The sequence below is a fragment of the Maniola hyperantus genome, chromosome 2, assembly GCF_902806685.2.
Source record: "Maniola hyperantus chromosome 2, iAphHyp1.2, whole genome shotgun sequence".
Taxonomy (NCBI): Eukaryota; Metazoa; Arthropoda; class Insecta; order Lepidoptera; family Nymphalidae; genus Maniola; species Maniola hyperantus.
Genome location: NC_048537.1, coordinates 344,518 through 366,150, shown reverse-complemented (window position 1 = coordinate 366,150; position 21,633 = coordinate 344,518). Strand labels below are relative to the sequence as shown.

At 38.9% G+C, this 21,633-nt stretch overlaps 3 protein-coding genes across 3 annotated transcripts in view; all 3 read right to left on the bottom strand.

Moving 5' to 3' along the window:
- The window catches only part of LOC117988956 (cell adhesion molecule Dscam2-like), a 184,579-nt gene that overhangs the window by 49,630 nt on the left and 113,316 nt on the right, over positions 1 to 21,633 (bottom strand). Inside the window, exons 4-5 of the mRNA XM_069505182.1 lie at positions 11,318 to 11,460; positions 2,028 to 2,189 (exon numbers count right to left, since the gene is read on the bottom strand). Coding sequence (XP_069361283.1) covers positions 2,028 to 2,189; positions 11,318 to 11,460 — 305 coding nt within the window. The remainder of the gene's footprint in view (positions 1 to 2,027; positions 2,190 to 11,317; positions 11,461 to 21,633) is intronic.
- LOC138403796 (meso-2,3-butanediol dehydrogenase-like) lies at positions 5,055 to 6,013 on the bottom strand. The gene is made up of 2 exons (XM_069505667.1): positions 5,591 to 6,013; positions 5,055 to 5,378 (listed from the first exon to the last, which is right to left on the bottom strand). The coding sequence occupies exons 1-2, from the start codon at positions 6,011 to 6,013 to the stop codon at positions 5,055 to 5,057; spliced, it is 747 nt and encodes a 248-aa protein (XP_069361768.1).
- LOC138404423 (17-beta-hydroxysteroid dehydrogenase 14-like) lies at positions 8,279 to 9,049 on the bottom strand. Its single transcript, XM_069508293.1, has one exon. It carries the CDS (start codon positions 9,029 to 9,031, stop codon positions 8,279 to 8,281), a length of 753 nt encoding a protein of 250 aa, XP_069364394.1. The 5' UTR covers positions 9,032 to 9,049.

Below are 21,633 nucleotides of genomic sequence, written 5' to 3'. Positions count from 1 at the left end.
GCGTAGCCGGGGCGGGTCGCTAGTAGTTTATATAGATACGCATGCATAAGAAGCTTACTTTCTATCATTTATCCTGCGACTGGTTTTGTCCAATCACTTGCAAGAATTTCCCACCAGCTCTCACAGCATCATAAGTCAGGCCACCCCGAGCCTACCTCGATTACAAATTCAGCGTTCTCTCCAATTACGCGGCCATTGTTGTTAATCCTGAGAGATGGTACCTACTGTAACAGGACTCAGAAGCTAGCACTGGGGAGCTCCAGCCTACAGAGCGGTTAAACACGATTATCGTCTGCTAGACGATGCGACTTTGTCTGTGTGGATTTAGGTTTATAAAAATCCAATGGGAACTTTGATTTTCCGGATCAAAAGTAGCCTATGTCCTTCCCTGGGATGCAAGCTATCTCTGCACCAAATTTCATCGAAATCGGTTAAGCGGATGGGACGTTAAAAGCAAGCAGACAGACAGACAGACACACTTTCGTATTTATAATATTAATATGGATATAGTATAGATTTGTGGCTGGTAATATAAAGATGCTATTGTACCTTTCTATCATTATTATCGGATAAGCCGTCCTTATCCGTCCCCTGGCCCGTAATAAATATAAATATTATCTCTAAATATATAAAAGGAAAAGGTGACCGACTGGCTGACTGACTGACTGATCTATCATCGCACAGCTGAAACTACTGGACGGATCGGGCTGAATCTAAATATATAAAAGGAAAAGGTGACTGACTGACTGACTGATCTATCTATGCACAGCTTAAACTACTGGACGGATCGGGCTGAAATTTGGCATGCAGATAGCTATTATGACGTAGGCATTCGCTAAGAAAGGATTTTTGAAAATTCATCTCCTAAAGGGGTGAACTAGGGGTTTGAAATTTGTACAGTCCACGCGGACGAAGTCGCGAGCATAAGCTAGTTTTATACTATGTAGAGATTTAAAAAAAGTTGTACAGTATGATTTCATTCCTTATTTCCCAATCAACTAGCAAGAAGGCATCAGATTTCGTATCTATCTCGAATTATCTTTGATGTAGCCTTTTATATCGATTAAGGTGAGAACGTTATCAAAGCTCCTTTGGGAATCGATTCCGCCTATTATAAACGAATGACTCGCTCAGAATTAATAATACGGCACCAAATTCCAATTTCAATATCAGGATCAATGACAAACAAAATTGAGAGATCAGATCATGCCATCGCATCATCCGAAATGGAAAAGGTAATCGAAATTCCTCCTTCAATCGTGAAAATTATATCTCATAAAGAACTTGGGTGCTCTTGTTTCTGTCGCGGACAGACGCTGTGAAGGAAAAATTCTTAATTTCCACCCTCGCGAAAAGGCAATAATCGAGCAGTCGACATGAAGGCGAAATTAATTTGGATTTTATAAGAAGCCGGGTGAAGACCGCTGGCAAGCTTCCAGACTGTAGCATAATATTGAAACCGGTATTTGAGTTCAGAATTTATCTCAAAGACATTATTGCTGATCATTTGCTAATTGAAAAAGGTTAGAAAACGCTTCACTTTGCTGAATATCGTCATAATTACTGACGGACTAACCTTGGCTCACCGTTGAACAATCATCCTCATCATCATTATCAACCATTGCCGGACATAGATCACTTGTAGAGACTTCTACACACCACGGTCTTTCGCTGCCTGAATCATCACTCGTTTAATGTCGTCTGCCCACCTAATAGGGGGTCTACCAACGTTACGATTTCCGGTACGAGGTTGCCATTCTAGTACCTTGGGACCCCAACGTCTATCGGGTTTTCGAACTACAAGTACGTGCCCTGCCCATTGCCACTTCAGCTTCGCAACCCATTGAGCTATGTCAGTTACTATGATTCTCCTAAAGATCTCCTCATTTCTGATTTGATCACGTAGAGAAACTCCAAGCTATCTCCATCACCCGCTGAGTGACTCTGAGCTTTTCAATGAGGCCATATCTTGGATCCATATGTCATCACATACACATGTCATCACATGCATGTGATAGGTAACTCACCAGCGTCAGCGAGCATGGGAGCCAGCACAGCGCGGTCCTTGAACCAGCGCGTGACGGTGACGTGTGCCCGCACGGAGGCTGTCGCCGCGCAGCTCATCAGCGCTGCTCCTCCGGACACTCCGTGGGTTGGCTGCACGCGCACGTCCCACGGCACGTCCATCACTGTTGGACAAACCGGAACCTGTTAATGTATGAGAAGGAATTTCTTCTATCAGCCCTCAGCAATGGGGCGCGTTAAGTTGGGTATCTGTCTCAGGGATAAAATTCAGAACTATGTAATTCCCAGAAGAACAAAACCACCCGACATAGTTGAAAGGATTAGCAAGCTGAAGAGGCAATGGGAAGCTAATGGCTGTTGCAGAATCGACAGCCAATGGGACAGACGTGTTGGAAACCGCGTACCGTTAAACGCAGTGTAGTGACCTCCAGTCCGCTGGACCGATGACCTGAAGAAGGTGGTGAAAACCGGGTCGAAATGTTACAAATGTGAAAGTGTGTGTGTCTGTATGCTAACAAGAACTATCCGTTGAACAAATTTTGATGAAATTTGGCACAGAGATAGCTTGAATCCTGGAACTGATATAGGCTACTTTTCATCTCAGAAAATTGAAAAGTTCCCACGGGATTTTTAAAAACCTGAATCCACGCAAATAATGTTACGGACATTATCTTGTCTCCAACAAAGCATTTATAGCCAGAACTAGCAGTTCCCTTTGCTTGAGTCAGAAACAGGGGTACATATTTAATATCATACAACCTGACACGGCCCCCTCCCCCTCCCCTCCCATCCCCTCCATCACCGCTTGACAGTTGTGGTGTAATTAATTACACGGCGACACCGACATCGGCCTGCGGAATTGGGTTAGGGTGTTACGGGAGATGGATCAGCGGGACATGTCGGGAGGAATTCTCTATGATATTCGAGGATTATTTCTAGTGTTGCGTAATAGCTTAACGTAGTGTGAGATTTATTTAATGTAAGTTTTTTTTTATTCAATCACTAGCTGAAACTAATCTAGCTAAATCTAATCCCCGCGACTTCGTCCGCGTGGATTAGGTTTTTAAAAGTCTCGTGCGAACTCTTTAATTTTCCGGGATAAAATCATCAAACGGACTGGCTCATTTTTTGCGCAACGGATCAGCCTAGCTGTCCAGCGCGGAAATGCAGCCAGTATTTTTGGCACCATTCCACGCGGGCATGATTTGTATAGTAATTAAATAAGGCTAGCTTTTAAGTTCTATTGTAATATTTTAATTAATAAACAAAAAAAAAGCTAGTAAGTTATTAATTATTGACAAAACCTTAGCAACTTGTTACCAATTATTGTTAAAACATACATAAAAACTGAAACGTACACCAGCAAATGATATGTGACCCTATGTGATAAGGATAGATAAGGTTATTCGACAACCTAATTTGGGAATAAGAGAGAGCTGGTCGGCGGATGTACAATTGATCTTTCATTTGCAGGCGTGACACGTGCCACTTGGAAGAGGCAACTCCTACTGAATTAGGAAACTCTTGCCGTTTATATAACGCTCAACAAAACGAATAAACCGGCCATGTGCGAGTCAGACTCGTACACCGAGGGTTCCGTACTCGGGTATTTTTCTCGATAAATCAGAACCTATTGCATAAAAATGAATAAAATCGGTTTTAGAATGTACCTACAGGTAAAGCCCGTTGATATGATAACCCACCTGTACCCGTAGTACAACATTTTACGTCTCACCAAACCAAACCAAATTCGAGAGTCGAAATACTTCCGCGTTGCAGTAAACTGTATCTTAAAGGCCTTGTTTTAAAGTTCAAGTTTGTCTACACTTCTACAGCCAGCGCTCCAAGCGGAAACATTGCGAAATTAAAATCAGTGGCATTGAATATTTGACTTCAATTCAAGGCTGTTTAGGTCCATTTTACTGTAACGCGGAAGTATTTCGACTCTCGAATTTGGTTTGGTTTGGTGAGACGTAAAATCTTGTACTACGGGTATTGGTATAGTTATCTTACTTTGAAAATTGAAAATACGAATTATTTGTTCATGAACATATTTTATTTTTTTCTTTCAAAGACCTGGAGGGCTATACATAGGCTACTTTTATCCCGGAAAACCAAAGTGTTCCCACGGGATTGTTATAAACCTATATCCACGCGGACAAAGTCGCAGGCGTCAGCTAGTGAGTAATAAAGATCTTATTAGATACCCATTTTATGAGTTTAGATTTACTACGTTTATACGATTTCTTTTTATAAGGATTACGTGATTGTACTATAATAAGTAGGTAAAACATTGTGAAAAAAGAAAATTCAAAAGGAAAAAACAACTTCCGTCTATATATTCCTTTAAAATATAGAAAAACGGTTCTTTGTTACATCGGCTATTTCCATAATCAGTTCTAGTTGATTTATTCCCAACTCAGTAGATTTTCTCATTTCCTGGAGAGAACGAAGCATCCGCCATCTTGAAATTATCTTTATATTTCGACCATTTCCCAATTTCTATTATTTGTCTCATCAATCGTTTTATATTAAAAACGTGTTTTTGTTCAGATCATTGGATTTGTTTTGTAAATGAAAGTAGGTAACAAAAAACTTGATTTCAAAAAATTTTCGTCATCATCATGCAGATCAACCAACACCAGCCCAATACTGTACGGGCCTCCTCTCAGAATGAGAAGGATTTAGGCCATAGCCCGTCACGCTAGCCGAGTGCGGATTAGCAGGCTTCACACACCTTTGAGAACATTATGGAGAACTCTCGGGCATGCAGGTTTCCTCGCGATGTTTTCCTACACCGTTGAAGCAAGTTATTTTTAAAATTGCTTAAAAGGCATATTATCGAAGTCATGGACTATCCGACTAAGAGGTACATTTTCAGTTTTAAAAATGCTCCAATCGAGGTTAAAGTAAAAAGAAAACTAAAAAAATTATTATTAACGAAATTATTGTTTTGAAATAATTTATAAAAAAGTAGAACACATTACATTTTTATTTGCCTTAAATACTCTGTTTTTCCCAAACTTTTATCAACGCTTAATAGCCATACCGTTATCAGTTAAGTAATTAACTCCCGTGATAGACTTGGCTTTATCGCTTGCAAGGAAGAGCACCACATCCGCGATTTCTTTAGGTTCAGATACTCTGTTCAGCAAAGTAACTGGTTTGTACGTCTCCCAAGGTCCTGGAAAACCGGTGTTTTCTATAAAGTCTGTGTTGACAGGTCTTGTACTGACAGTGTTAACTCGTACTCCAAGTGCTCCCAGCTCCGGCGCAATACAAGTGGTGAAATGGTTTACGGTTGCTTTAGATACGTTATTCGCACATAAACCTGTAGGGCGATTGTCTAAAACCTGCATCAATCATTATTACAATCTCAATTGTTCTGATTGGCTGAATTTGTGCGATTCTTGTTGCAACAATGCATTGTGGCCAATAGTGAGCGAGCATTAACCAATCAGAGATGATTGCGATCGTGACATTGTAGCTGTCAAACAACCGCGGTAGGGCCACAGGTGCTACAGCTGCAATAGATACACACACACACACACACACACACACACACACACACACACACACTGGATACATTGATGATGTTTCCTTTAGTTTTAACAATATGCGGAGCAGCCAAACTCGTTAAATATATAAGCGCGCGAAGATTGACACGAATAATAAAATCGTATGACTCCATAATGTTACCGCTTAGAAGAGAAGCATCTGCATAGGTTCCTGCGTTGTTTACCAACATGTCTATTTGTCCAAACTTGGCTATTGTCTCGTCTATTATCTTTTTGATATCTTCATCTTTGGATAGATCAGCTCGTACGATTAAGGGGCTGCTGCAGCGTTTGGTGACATTATTCAATTTAGTTTCATTTCTGCCCACCATCACGACTTTCGCTTCTTCAGCGCTAAACTCTTCAGCGACTGCGCCACCTATACCAGAGCTTGCTTCTGTTACGATCAATACCTTATTTTGGAAACTCATGGTGTATATCTGCTTCAAAATTCGTAAATATACTAGCATCGCATACAAGTCTGTGGTGCTTTAAAGTGTATCTTGTCGGATCTAGATAAACAAGATGAAGTGTTTGCAAATGACTCCTGTACAGACGTGTGTAACTTGTTTAACTAGAGATATTCTCAATCTAAATATATAAAACCGGCGAAATGCGAATCAGACTCGCGCACTGAGGGTTCCGTAGTACAATCGTATTTTATCGACATTTTGCACGATAGATCAAAAACTACTTACTAGATCTCTTTGAAACCAATTTTCCGTGGAAGTTTGCATGGTTGGTAATGTACATCATATATTTTTTTTAGTTTTATCATTCTCTTATTTTAGAATCTATAAGGGTTCCGTTTTTTGCCATTCGGCTACGGAACCCTAAAAAGGAAAAGGTCTGACTGATCTATCAACACACAGCTCGAACTACTGGACGGATCGGGCTGTTTAGCATGCAGATAGCTATTATGATGTAGGCATCCGCTAAGAAAGGATTTTTGAAAATTCAACCCCTAAGGGGGTGAAATAGGAGTTTAAAATTTATGTATTTAATTCTTAGTGAGAATAAAAGTTGTTTAACCATATGAAGTCCATGCAAACGAAGTCGTGAACATAAGTTAGTTCAAATATGTAACAGATAACCAATTTTATGCATATATTTACAACACAATTTTTCATGTTGTTGCTTCTAGGACTAGGTATTACTATCATCTATATTTCCTCGCCCGCCAGCGTTACGTTACGTTACGTTACGAGCACAACGAGAATTCAGTGTTTTTCGAACATGTTGGTAATCAAAGCTTCACCTATATAACATCGAGATATTTTATTTTGAAGTTCCATACAAACCTTTCAACTTCGCGTTCTCCAAACGTCTTCAACTCAAGTATATTTTACTTTCCGCTTATAAAAAGCAAACCCGCAATGAAACCTCAACGCGAGCCTCCAACGATCGGCCTCACATCGTCAACTTAGCCACCACCAATATTACTAGTGAACGCTTCAAGAGTACAAAGGAATAACAACATAAATTCTCTAAGAATAAGAGTGAAAGTTGTGTGGAAACTTGGCCCACTTGACCTACGTATTGGGTTTGATAAGGCGTAAGTCGGAATCGCTCGCGCTGGAATGCAAATAGGAATCTTTATGGAGGAGGCTCGAGTGCCGTAAACCCCGGGATTGAGTCCCCCAATACTCCTTTGTGAGAAAGGTCCGCTAATGGAATGAGCTCAGAATCTGAGAAATCATTACTTGACTGAATGCCTTCCATTTGACGAGCACTCGACGATTGAGCACGAATTACGAACTTTTCAAGTCTACTAAAGCCGATAATAGTTGGCTTGATTTTGAATAAACGAAATAATCTAACTTTGTTAATAAATAAGAAATTTGCCATTAGTTGACACGGTGCAGACATTGGCATACACACTGAAACAGAAAAGCTGGAGGCAAAAGTTTATGAAATTATAATATGAATTATGATGCGTTTTGTCTTTCACCGGCGATTACAATATTGCTTTTCATATTTTCACTAGTATTATGACTAGTAGTATTTTCACTAGTATAGAGACTAAACTTTCAACCCCCTATTTTACCCCCTTAAGTGTTAAATTTTCAAAAATCCTTTCTTAGCGGATGTCTTCGTCATAATAGCTATCTGCATGCTAAACTTCAGCGTGCATTGATAGATCAGTCAGTCAGGCAGTCACTATATCCTTTTATATTTAACAGTTCAAGTATTCTACGTGTAGAATATAGCTTGTAAAGAACAGAGGCTTAGCCAGCAATATCTCGACAACTCTTTGCCACGTTTTAGCCCGCACTCGGCGGAACAATGGGCCTTTTAGCGCCCTGCTCGATGGGCAAGACCTTTTTGTAAAGCGATCTACCGAAATATTATTATCAATTTGTTTTTGAATGCACATCTAAATCTCTTTGTCATTTCATATTTTATCATGCTGGTAAAGTGTCAACCTCAATCTGATGGTGAAAGCAATTTTGTGCTATCGTACTCACACCAAACAAAGTCTGGCCAAAGTTTATCTAGACAAAATCGAAGGCCTGAAGAAGTGGCGTAATGAAACTTTACTTCATATAAAATGAAAGGTGGTCCAGTTATCACAACTTATCGCGATGAGGCTGGTGGACCGTGGCAGAGAGGACACGAGGAGGTAATATTGAAATGACTTAATAGATATCAAGAAAGGTAGTTTTTATTACCTTGAGTGCTATTACCTCTTTTTCTCACAGTGTTAAACGCTTGATGGCCATACCATTGTCGACTAAATAATTAACTCCCGTGATAGACTTCGCTTTATCACTCGCAAGAAAGAGTACCATATACGCTATTTCTTTCGATCTCGATATCCTGTTCAACACTGTTGCAGGTTTATAAATATCCCAGGGTCCCGGGAAGCCAGTGTTTTCTATGAATTCAGTATACACGGGTCCTGGACTGACAGTATTGACTCGAACTCCGAATTCTCCCAATTCCGTCGCAATACAAGTGGTGAAATGGTTCACGGCTGCTTTCGATACGTTATAACAAAGAGAGCCAGATGATATGGGTGCAATAGATCCCACAATACTGGATATATTGATGATGTTACCCTTAGTTTTAACAATATATGGAGCAGCCAAACTCGTCAGGTATATAAGCGCGCGAAGATTGACACGAATAATAAAATCGTATGACTCCATAAGGTTACCGCTTAGAAGGGAAGCATCGGCATAGGTTCCTGCGTTGTTGACCAAGATGTCTATTCGCCCAAACTTGTCTATTGTCTCGTCTATTATCTTTTGGACATCTTCGTCTCTGGATAGATCAGCGCGCACGATTAAGTAGTTGGTACAGCTTCTAGCGACATGATTCAATTTAGCTTCACTTCTTCCCACTATTACCACTTTCGCTCCTTCAGCACTAAATTCTTCAGCGATTACCGCTCCTATACCAGAGCTTGCTCCTGTCACTATTACCACTTTGTTTTTGAAACTCATGATGTTTTTTTCTCCTTTGATTTTTCTCTTCTCAATGGTGTTATTACTGCTTCAAAAATCGTAAGGGTACTAACATATATACAAGCCAGAAATAAGTATTTGGATAATTTATATGAATAAAATTACGATAATATGTAGGCATTTATAAGACTTTTACGCATAAGTTGTCAGAGTCGATTATAATGTTAATGACATTTTCTAGGGTTCCGTACCTCAGAATGAAAAAAGGAACTCTTAGAGAATCACTTCGTTGTTTGTTTATCTGTATGTCTGTCAAGACCCACACACACAAATAGAATACAATTATATTTTGATCCTGAAAAAGGAGGGATCGTTACTTACTTACTCGTACCTTTTTGCATCATTAAAAATATCATGTATATTGCTTATTACCTAAATATACAAAAGGAAAATGTGACTATCTGATCTATCTACTGGACGGATCGGCCACAAATTTAGCACGCAGATAGCTATTATGACGTAGCCTTTCGCTAAGAAAGGATTTTTGGAAACTCAACTCCTAAGAGGGTAAAATAGAGGTTGGAATTTTGTGTAGCCGACGCGGTCAAAGTGGTAGGCATAAGCTAGTCATTTTTGCAAAATTTCAACGATAATAATGTAAATTAGTATTAGCATAAAGATTATCTTCATCGTTCTAACATATTTAAATATTTAAGATTTTAGATATTCAACCGAGGGGATAAATATTATATTAACATAAGGATTATCATTACTTACCATATTTTTTACTGGTTTTCTGAACATTTTAGTACTTAAGTTTTTAGAATAATTTATTTGATACGAGTAGGTACATATTTTAATACCAAACCCAAATACGGATGAGTGCCCAAACGCCCTAAGGGGGTGAAATAGGGATTTTAAATGTGTGTAGCATACGCGGACGAAGTCGCGAGCATAAAGTAGTATTATATTAAACTTTTTGTTCACATAAAATAAAAGGTGCTCAAGCTATAAAAGCTTAATGCGACAAAGTTCGTGAAGAGGCCAGAGGGCCGCGAGGACGAGAGGACGCTAAGCGCCACGATCACGATCATGACACGCTAGGAACTTGTGAGGATCGAGTCTCAAGTGTTTATGAGAGGGCATTGTGACGCGGAGGGACGCAGGCAGGCCGTCGCGCGTCGCGTCGTCGAGTGCTCTGGATAATGTAACGCTTATAATTTCTTACACAATTACGGCCCCTCTGCATCGTAAATATTCATTGCTGAGTGTACCTCTGAAAAATAGAGGTCCAGGATTGAACCTTCGTCTTTTGAATAGCAGGCCGATCGACGTCTTAACCATACAAGGCTATCACTAGTACTTTTAGGGTTCCGTACCTCAAAAGGAAAAAAGGAACCCTTATAGGATCACTTTGTTGTCTGTCTGTCTGTCGGTCCGTAGGTTACTTCCCGTTGACCTAGAATTTTGAAATTTGGTAGGTAGGTAGGTCTTTTAGCTCAAACAAGGAATACATTCGAAAACCGTGAATTTGTGGATACATCACAAAAAAGTAATTAAAATGTGATAATGAAAAAATAATTAAGTAATTTCTATTTTCAATGGGGATTGAATTTTCAAAAATGTTTTCTTAGCGGATGTCCAGTAGTTTGAGCTGTGCGTTGATAGATCAGTCACTCTTTTGGGTACATCTATATAAATAAAAGGAAAAGCAGTCTGACTGCCTGACTGACTGACTGGCTGATCTATCAACACACAGCTCAAACTACTGTACGGATTGGGCTGAAATTTGGCATGCAGATAGCTATTATGATGTAGACATCCGCTAACGAAGGATTATTGAAAATTCAATCCCTAAAGGGGTAAAACAGGGATATCTAAGGAATAAAGGAGGTGTAGTCCACGCGGACGAAGTCGCGGGAATGAGTTAGTTTCGGTAAAGTTAGCGATAGTAGAGACACTGAAAGGATCAGTGTAAGTACTGACATAAAACAAATTGGTACTGATAAGCAATTTTGACTGTAAAATGTAACTTAGTATGACGGCGTCTCAAACTTCAAGCACTCTACAAAGTACTTAAGCCATGACGTGCTATCAAATGAAATGATTAACTTAGCATAGTGATAAAAGGATTTCATACATCTACAGCGTGTTTGATAAATCATATAATATGATGGAATAAGAGCCAGCGCGTGCCAGGCCTTCGTTATTTTATTAAATCTGAAAGTTTATCTGCGTATTGTCCCCAACACAAAGAGGAACGATCAGCGACTATGAAGTTTGGATTATGGTGGCTTTGGGAGATGTTTGATGGACAAGACTGACCTGCTTCAAGCCTCATGTCGCGCGACAGCACAGTGCCCACGGTGCCCGCGGCTCGGCAGCGGTACACCGCCGCGTGCACGTCGCTGCGGTACTGCGCCGCCGAAAACGCGCCGAGCCATAACGTGCCGTTTGGCAGTGCTTCCCTGAAACAAAAAGTTTCATGTCAAAGAAGAAACTATCCTTTTTAGGGTTGCGTACCCGAAGGGTGCCAACGGGACTATATTACCACAGCCTTGAAATATACAGTCCAATTACGAATGTACTTGTACAGAGCAACGGTGGGGCGGGCGGCGCGGCCCGCTGCCGGCTGCACGCAGACTCGCGTAGTCTGCGCGATTGATGGACGAGGGTTTACGTGAGCGTGGTTTTAAATATTGTGGTAATAAATTATAATATTAAAAGTGTCGTTTAGTAAGTTCTATCATAAAATGGTGCATTACTGTTCTGTCTACGGATGCCATGCGAATTCTAAACAGAACAAGGGTCTAAAATTTCACCGATTTCCCCGCGATTTTAATCCCAATTTTGTGACAACCCTTGCATATTTGCGTAGGGACACGTATATACCTACACGAGCGGCGGCATCGTTCGACTTCGAAGGCGTCGAACAACTGGTAGTATTTCGTTAAACTGTGATATTACTAAGCTTCCACTAACCGTCCGTCCGTCTGTCCGTCCGTTCGTCCGTTCGTCTATCTGTCAACGGGCTGTATCTCGAGGCCCGTAACAGTTAGATAGCTGAAACTTTTACAAAATGTCTATTTATGTAGCCGCTATAACAACAAATTATAAAATTTTAAAAATGGCCCCCATGAACATTAAAAAAATATAAAAGTGTCACTTCTGTAGTGCTTCTGTACGATGGTACGAAACCCTTAATGTGCGAGTTCAACTCACACTTTCCTTTGGCTTTGATCAAATAATAATAATATGTATTATGATTTTACTTTTCGGCGTTTATTTTGTATATTCTACCAAATTCTATTTTTCTTTTGTCAATAAATCACGGCCCTAGCTAGGCACTAGACAGGCTACAAAGAAGCGAGAGCCAATGTGAGATATCGTGCAAAATACAATTTATAATAATTATTAATGGATGGTATTCCGCCACTTATTTCCATTCAATTCCGCGTCGTTTTGAGTGCGGAATCGTTGTAGCGGAATTCGGGCCTGAATAAGATTAATGATCTTTGACTTCCCGATTTAGCGAGGAGAGGATCTTACAGATAAAGAAAATTTTGGTCAAAAGAATAATGTTTAAAAACAAAATATAAAAAGCGAAGTGGTGAAAGCCTATAATAGTTAAGATTTCGCTTCCTATTTAGAGAGTTAGAGAGAGGTTTAGAGTTCGGGCACACACCTCTAACTTTTCAGAGTTATTTGCGTTTTAAGAAAGTATCTAATTAAGTATCACTTATTTTAATGGTGATGAAAACATCGTGAGGAGACCTACATTATCTGAGAGTTCTCTACAATGTGATGGAGTGTGAATTCTACCAATTCGCGCTTGGCCAGGCAGTGTGCCTAACTCTTCTTCTCAGAGAGGAGAAACGTGGTTAATAGTGGGTTGGTGATGGTTTGAAATGATGATGATGATGACTTTACAGGGTTAGTTAAGTAAGTTCAACCTTAAAATATATTCAACCTTTACTTATGTAATTGGAGACTATTTAGGTTTAAGCGTTTTATATATGTACAACCATCCAAGTAATTATAACTATTTGTTTCCATATAAAAAATAAATAAATTAAATTATAGTAGAACGGTAAATATATAAAAAAACCTTTCAAGTTATTTGATCGCTAAAGAAGTAGAAGTTGTTATCAAAGTTAGAGCTCTACCTGCAGCTACTTATATTAACTTCAGTTTTAATCTCAAGGGATCGGATTATAGACTGGAAACTTCAAGGAACTCGGCGTCTTAAAGTTTAAGATCACAGAGTTTTATTATTTTTTGAAATACAGTTTCTTGATGGTACATCGCGTTGAAACTTGTACTATCATAATTATTTTAAATCTTAGAGATACTTAACTCTCCATGCAGCAATGTATACTTGCATATACAGTAGGGCCGATTCTCTTGTACACAATCTCTAAACTAAACTAAAATGACACGTCTTAATCTATTGCTATCCCTGTCATAATGTTGCTTGCGGAAAAGAATATCAGCAGGTTTAGACCTGTTAATTTAATTTAGTTTTTAAGTTGTCTTTCTCTAAACTAAATTTAGAGTATCTGCATCTTTTACTTTTTGATATTGCTAAAAAAGGACAGAACATGAACTTTACATTTAATGACTCTAAATTTTAGTACGCGCTACAAATTTAAACAACAGGCTCACGACTGTGCGCTAAAATCACGGGTTTTAACATCTAAAAATTAAATTAAATACTGTCAAACTGTGTCTGGCCTTTTCATATTAAATTAGTAAGAAGAGGATGCGAATACTCTAAAATTAGGTTGTGCTCAGAATCAATACCATTGTGTACAAGAGTATCGGCCTCAGTCTATACCTATACAGTGTATAGTATATATATATATATACTACTGAAATCAAAAAGTTTTTGGTTTACCTTTTGGTTTTAGTTTTGTTAATTTTATTTTCTAAATTAATTTACGTCTAGTAAATAAATAAATAAATAATCTTTATTTTATCAGACAACAAAGGCCCACAATATTATGTTAGTAACCATCTTAACCTATGTTAGTAACTATATTACACTATAATATATGTTAGTAAGAAACTTATTCTATGTTAGTTAATATAATTAATATACTTATTAACTAATGCAGACATCCAGTGCACTTTGAGAGCGCTGTCCTGTCTGTCTGCTATCACCTTCAGGATAATGTTGGGACTTCTCTCCAACCTACTTTTGATTGAGGCGATCCTTTTCCGTATGATTGCGAAGAAGCCGTCTACACAGTTATCCGCAAACATACCGGACGCGCTACAGTACCGAGGCAGTCCCAACATTATTCTGAAAATGTTATTATACTGGACTCGGAGAGCGTTTATAGATTTTTGCGTATAGTCAACCCACAGACTGCACGTGTAGAAGCTCTGACAAAAGGACTTGAACAAAGTGACCTTAACTTCTTTTGTGCAACGTGCAAATCTGCGAGCTATCATATTCCCTGTAACCGCCAACGTCCTCCGTCCCCTATCAATGTCACAATTATCTTTCATGTCTGCTGTAACCACATGACCCAGGTATGTGAACTTGGGCACCCTAACCAGCTCTGCACCGTACAGTCTCACTGGAGGTACATAGCTGGGAGAAATGCTACCCGCCGCAAAGACCATGAGCATGCTTTTTTTTACATTATATTTAAGTCCATGCTTTTCAGCATAGTCTTCGCACACCCGCAGCAAATCTCTCAGCGCACAGACCGATGGGCTCAGCAGCACCATATCATGCGCGATGTTATCAATCGAACATCCTGCATGCATGCTGCTGAGCCCCTCGATCAGCTCGTTCAAGTACAGGCTGAAAAGCTTCGTTGAGCTCCGCCCACCTTGCCTGACTCCGCATTCCAAATAAATGTAAATATGTAGTAAATGTAATAAATGTAATATAGTAAAAATTATTGTACAAACTTTAAATCACAGACCAACTCCCTAAGCCAACGATAGCTAGAAGAAATGAATTCTAACCTTCAACCAATAGATTCCATCAAATTAGTTCCTCACATGGAGCCTGTTTGTTGAAGTGAGGAGAACGTTAATGCGGAGCGCCATTTACATGATTATGCGAACATGTTTGCTCGGCCCGTAAACACAGCTCACGATAGGCAGTAAACCCAACAGCCTTATATACTGCAATAACCGTTCTGCGACCCATCGAGCGGCGACGTGACGCGTGGTACCGGTAACGAGGTGCAGCGGTAATGGCGGGAATATAATAGCTTTAGTTTATACGTGTATTGGGACTATTCTTAGAAAACCAGCCGAGTGCGATTCGCGCACTGAGGGTTCCGTATCACAGTCGTATTTTGTCGACATTTTGCACGATAAATCAAAAACTATTATGTTTAAAAATAAATAAAATCTATTTCAGAATGTACAAGTACAAGGACAGACGGACAGACAGACAACAGCGTGATCCCACAAGGGTTCCCTTTTTCCTTAAATGCGACTTGGAAGGATACATGTACCTAATTATTTTGTTGCTTAAACTGTGAGTTTATGCAAGCATTTTCGAATGTTGGTCATAGCATCGCGCCTTGCTATGCTCTTTATCCTTCGACGTCACCATGGGCCATCACGATTCACGATAATGTGTGCACTGGGATAGATTCACCAATAAATAAAATAAATAAAGAATATTGAAAGCTAAAGTATCAAGTAATTTAAACCAACTTTTGTGGATTCCATAATATTAAATCATCATCATCATCATGATCAACCCATCGCCGGCTCACTACAGAGCACGGGTCTCCTCTCAGAGTGAGAAGGATTTTGGCCATAGTCTACCACGCTGGCCAAGTGCAGATTGGCAGACTTCACACACCTTTGAGAACATTATGGAGAACTCTCAGGCATGCAGGTTTCCTCACGATGTTTTCCTTCACCGTTAAAGCAAGTGATATTTTAATTACTTAAAAATGCACATAACTCCGAAAAGTTAGAGGTGCGTGCCCGAGATCGAACCCCCGACCTCGGATTGGAAGGCGGACGTCCTAACCACTAGGCTACCACAGCTTTTAGATGCTAATATTAAATGCTAATAGTTTATGAATTTTATTGATTTAGAGGATTCGTGCAAGCAGACCTTACATAATTTGGCTAAAGGTCACTGGGATTAAAGTTTCGCCCGCCCTTCGCTTATGCCTTGCGCTGATCAAATATTTGCGAGTCCCAAAACTGCGGGCTAGTTTGAATTTCATCGGACCCTTGTTGACCCCGTCGGCGTACTTGGTGAATTGATATATAGCGTCGATCTACTTTTTGTTGCGACCCTTGAGGGCAGTTTAAATACCATTATGTAACTAGTGAGTGTGTGGAATGTTTTGTGTTTTAATCAACTTGCTCTATTTTATAAACTATGAATTAAATCCTACTATTTTGTTTAAGGCCAGCGTGGTCGGCCGAGGCGACATTGGCGTGGTGAATTAGATAACTTTACAGTTCCGTGGCCTGAAGAGGCACGAAATAGGAAATGGTGGAAGGATCAGAGGGAGGCCTTTACCCAGACGTGGGACAGCACAGGCTGATTTAGATTAGATTAGATTAGATTTTGTTTAAGAACAAATTATTATTTACTTAAACACTAGCTGATGTCCGTGACTTCGTTTGCGTGGAATTAGGTTTTTAAAAACCCCGTCTGATCTATTGATTTTCCGGGGTAAAAAGAAGCCTATGTCATTTTCCCGGTCTTAAACCACACGCATGCAAAAAATCACGTCGATTCATTGCTTCTTTGTGACGTGATTGAAGGTCAAACCAACAAACAAACACACTTTCTCATTTATAATAAGGGTACTGATTTAAACATGTTGTATGGAAGCAGGCGTTTCTTTGCGGAACTCCTTGATATACTATAAGGAACCAAAACCTTCATCATCATGATCAACCCTCACTACTACCAAAAGCTTAATTTGCTACAATCCGCTGAAACAGACTACTCTCGGTCAGTTGGCGGGCTCCAAGGCTTTATCCGTTTCTACAGACAGCGCCTCGTCTTCAGGCTGTTCTATACTTCAAGACAGTTTGTTGTTAATGACGGCTTGTACCGAACAGGGATTCCCATCATGAACTCTTACAGACAAGTGTGTCCCCTAACATCGCAAACGACACTTTCATTAGCAGAGCAAGTGTCATCATTAAGACGACATGACGCAATTAAGGGCAGCCGGTGATGTTCATCAAGTTATACAGGGTGTAACCAGAACGCCGGCAAAAACGAAGACAGGTGATACTAATGATGATTAGGTACTGATATCATAATACCAAAAAAGAACATGAAAAAGTAATAAAAAAATCCTATATTTTGTAAAAATTCACGATATACTTATTGCAAATAAAACATCTGACTGACGCTACAGATCACGAACGTCGTGTAAGTAGGCCATGTCGTAGGCTGGGCATTGACCCGAGTTTTGCACACTATAGGTACATTGCGGGGTTGAAAAATACTAAAACTACAAAATAAGGCAAATGGTTATTAGTATTGGATTGTGTTTAAATAGTATAACAATAACGCTAAGTTTTTGCTAGCGTTCTGGTTACACCCTGTATTTACCCGCATTAGTGCAGCCTCCGTGTGTGCGCTAATTGCTTGCTCAGTGAATTATTCTGTGCGAACAGATTAATGAGTTGCTTACTACCGAGCCGCGAAGTATCCGCAGAAAACTAGCACGCAAACAAAGTGTTTTAAAACTAGACTGCGATTTGCACTGCTATCTCATGTCTATCATGTGTTTATAAATGAACAAATGGGTTAAGAGTCAGCGCGCGGCAGACCTTCATTATTTTATAAAAGCTGAAATACCTAGATCATTAACAACAAAATGAAGATACTGTAAAATTCAACGGTCTTTACTAAATTGTAACAATTGAATACTTACGAACATTCACGTCCTAAAACAACATTAAACGAAAGATAAGAGAGCCACTGTAACACAATAGTCCGCTAATTTTTGATAAAAAATTCTATCTCCCCACACCGCTATCAGATATTCAATTAGGACAAAAGTCTCGCACCTGTTGGCGAGAAAATACAATTTTCCAACCGAATCCGACCATAAAAAGATGTAACGGACCTTCTCTTACCTTTTGTCCGTCTGTTAGAGGTAATTTTCTGGGAAAATCCACTGGATTATAATAGGTGACTGTCCAATAAGCTCTCTTGAACCCATAATGTCCTAGTAGACAAAAGTTCTGAACTGTCCCCAAAAAAATATCAGATTCGAATTTTGGTTCGGCATCATTGGGTTTTTATATTTCGTGAAAATCGGTCAAGCAGATGGGATGGGGTGAAAAGGTGAAATTCTAGGAGACACACACCTTCGTATTTGAAAATGAAAATGATTACTTATTTACTACGACTTATTTGTAAAATTTTAATAAGATCTTAACAAAGCATGACTTGTCATGGATACAAAAAAGAATGAAACCTTTTGCAAATCTGTTAAAGGGCCATTTTGTGGACAAATCCCGAAATACAACTGTCCATCAACCCCTCTCCCCCTCTCCCCCAGGATAATGAACAGGAATATTTTAAATTGTGTTTCACGCACTTTAAAATAAAAAAATAAGATTTCTCGTTCACCAAAGAAAGGCACTAAATGGAGTGAGTTAATGAAGTTACGCTCCTCAGAAGGTGGTCTTTGCAATGTAATAGACTATTTTATTTTCTATTACGTCGTTCTGACCAAGATTGGGTCATTTCGTGAAAAAATTAAACATGGGTTTTATTTTTGCTTTTGTAATAGAGATGTACGGGATCTTCTTTAATCTAACAAAGTTTTGTTTTGAGAAACAGCGGGATACGAGCAGGTCATTCAGAAAAATTGTCATTTTTTCGTGGTCATTATTAAAATTACGAAACTGCAAATGAACATTCAAAAACGTTAGATTCGATATAAGAATCAGGAATAGACAACAGATATAAATAGAAAATCAATCAAGTGCAAAACACGGGGGCCATTTTGAATTTTATATTATTAAGTATTTGTTGTTATCATTGATGTTGGAATCCGTTGTTATAGCGGCAATAGCTGTGAAAATTTCAACTTTCTATTACTGTTCATGAGATAGGTACAGCCCACACACCACAGACGGACAGAGAGCGGAGGCTTATTAAAGTAGGGTCCTGTTGTCACCCATTGGGTACAGAACCCTAAAAAATGGGAATTTGTTAAAAATCTTTTTCATATTATAATACAGTCAGTGTTAAAAAAAAGTTAGTTTATTTATAAAGAAAATAACACTGAACATAATAGGTATATTAGCTGACCCGCCTCGGCTTCGCTCGGGTGGAATTTAGAAAACCGGCGTGGTGGTAGAATTTTCAAAATCCTGAAATAGGTATACCTACCTACGTATTTTTTATTTTGTAACCGAAAACCCAAATATAATTCTCCATGGAAATAACTGAAAAAATGACGGACTTTCATACAAACTTTCATCCCTTATTTAACCCTCTTGGCAGTAGAATTTTCAAAAATCGTGAAATAAGTACGTATTTTTTATTTTTAACCGAAAGTCTGAATATACCAATTTTCGTCGATGTAACTTTAAAAATTATAGACTTTCATACAAACTTCCATCCCTTAGGGGTGGAATGGCGAAAAATCTTTTCTTAGTGGATACCTACCTACTCTTTACAAAGAACACACCCTCCAAATTTCATGTCTGTAGGAGCAGCGGTTTAGGTGCGTGGATATAAATAAGTCAGTCAGTCAGTCTTTAAACCCAAGAAAAAACTATTATTAGACGATATCACAATACGACCCATGTGTTACTCCTTACCATTCGATAAGAATATCTAATCGTTTACCTTTCATAGCAGGTAAGTGAATAAATTAGGGAGTATCGCAAAAAACGCTATTGTTACCCACCTTTGCCCAGTTCCGGAAAAAAAGGTATTTAGGGGAGTTTTATAGGCAGTTACTCGCTTTCCTATAAGATTAGAACGTGACAGCCGACCCCGGGGACCCCGGGGAGACGTCTTATCGGCGCTACTGCCTGCAACATTCATTTTTATGGAAACTGGACTTTGTTCTAAAGGTCGTTACTATTAATTGATGTTTAAAGTTCGCTGTCTATCTCATTTTTGCTAAATAAAATCTATAATTATAACAAGAATTTGGATATGACTCTATGATAGAGCTTGATAACCTAGTACTAGCAGTTAAGACTTCCGCCTCCTAATCTATCTAAATATATATCTACCTAAATATCTAATAGCTTTAGTTTTAAGTTCGCGTAAAAATTATCACCACCTATATCATCCTACAAATGCAACAACTGACTTTCAAAAAGTGTAATTTATTACTAGCTGATGCCCGCGACTTCGTCCGCGTGGATTTAGGTTTTAGAAAATCCCGTGGGAGCTCTTTGATTTTCCGTAAAAGTAGCCTATGTCACTTTCCAGGTCTTTATCTATAGCCATGCAAAAAATCACGTCAATCCGTTGCACCATTGCGACGTGATTGAAGGACAAACTAACAAACCAACAAACCAATAAACCAATAAACCAACAGACCAACAAACCAACAAACAAACAATTTCGCATTTATAATAAAGGTACCTACTGAGGTACCTACTTACTAATATAATAAGTGACGGTAAAATGGTACTGATTTTAAATAAACCATTTGATTTGATTTGATTTAATCGGGAGATCGGGGGTTGGATCCCGGGCATGCACCTCTGAACTTTTCGGAGTTATGTGGGTTTTACTTTTAAGTGAGAATTTTAAAACATCGTGAGGAAATCTATATGACTGAGAGTTCTCCATAATGATCTTAAAGGTTTGTGAAGTCTGCCAATCTGCCCTTCGCCAGCGTGGTAGACTAGGGAGAAAACCCTTCTCACTCTGAGAAGAGACTCGTTCTCTGTAGTGAGCCGGCGATGGGATCATGATGATGATGATGATGATGATGTATGATAGAGTAAAAAGTATTATTTTTATGTGGTAAATCTACGGCATGCAATTTATATTCTGTACCATAACAATGTCTGCCAATCTGCACTGGGCCAGCGCAGCGTGGTGGACTTTCTCATACTGAGAGGAGACCCGTGCTCTGTAATGCGCCGGTTATGGGTTGATCATGATGACTATAATAATAATAAATACAACATAAAATATAATACCTACTGTCTTTGTTAGAGGATTTCCAAGCTCAACATAAAAAAAATTATTAATAAAGGACCATGAAATATTATATAGTCATAGGCTCCGAAAAACAAAGATTTACCAAAAAAGTAAGAAAACACGTGTAACCATTTGGTTAATCCGCACTGATTCAGGAAAACATAAGTCTCAAAACCATTTATTGCATTCCATCATTTACAACAGTATTATCATACCAAAAAAACCGGCCAAGTGCGAGTCCGACTCGCGCACTGAGGGTTCCGCACTACAATCGTATTTTATCGACATTATGCATGATAAATCAAAAACTATTATGCCTAAAAATAAATAAAAATCTATTTTAGAATGTACAAGTAAATCCCTTTCTATTCATATGATATCCCATTTTGTTATAGTTATCTTACTTCAAAAATTGAAAATACTAATTATTAGTTCATGACCACAATTTAATTTTTTTAAGTGATGTAACCACAAATTTCAGATTTTCCCCTCA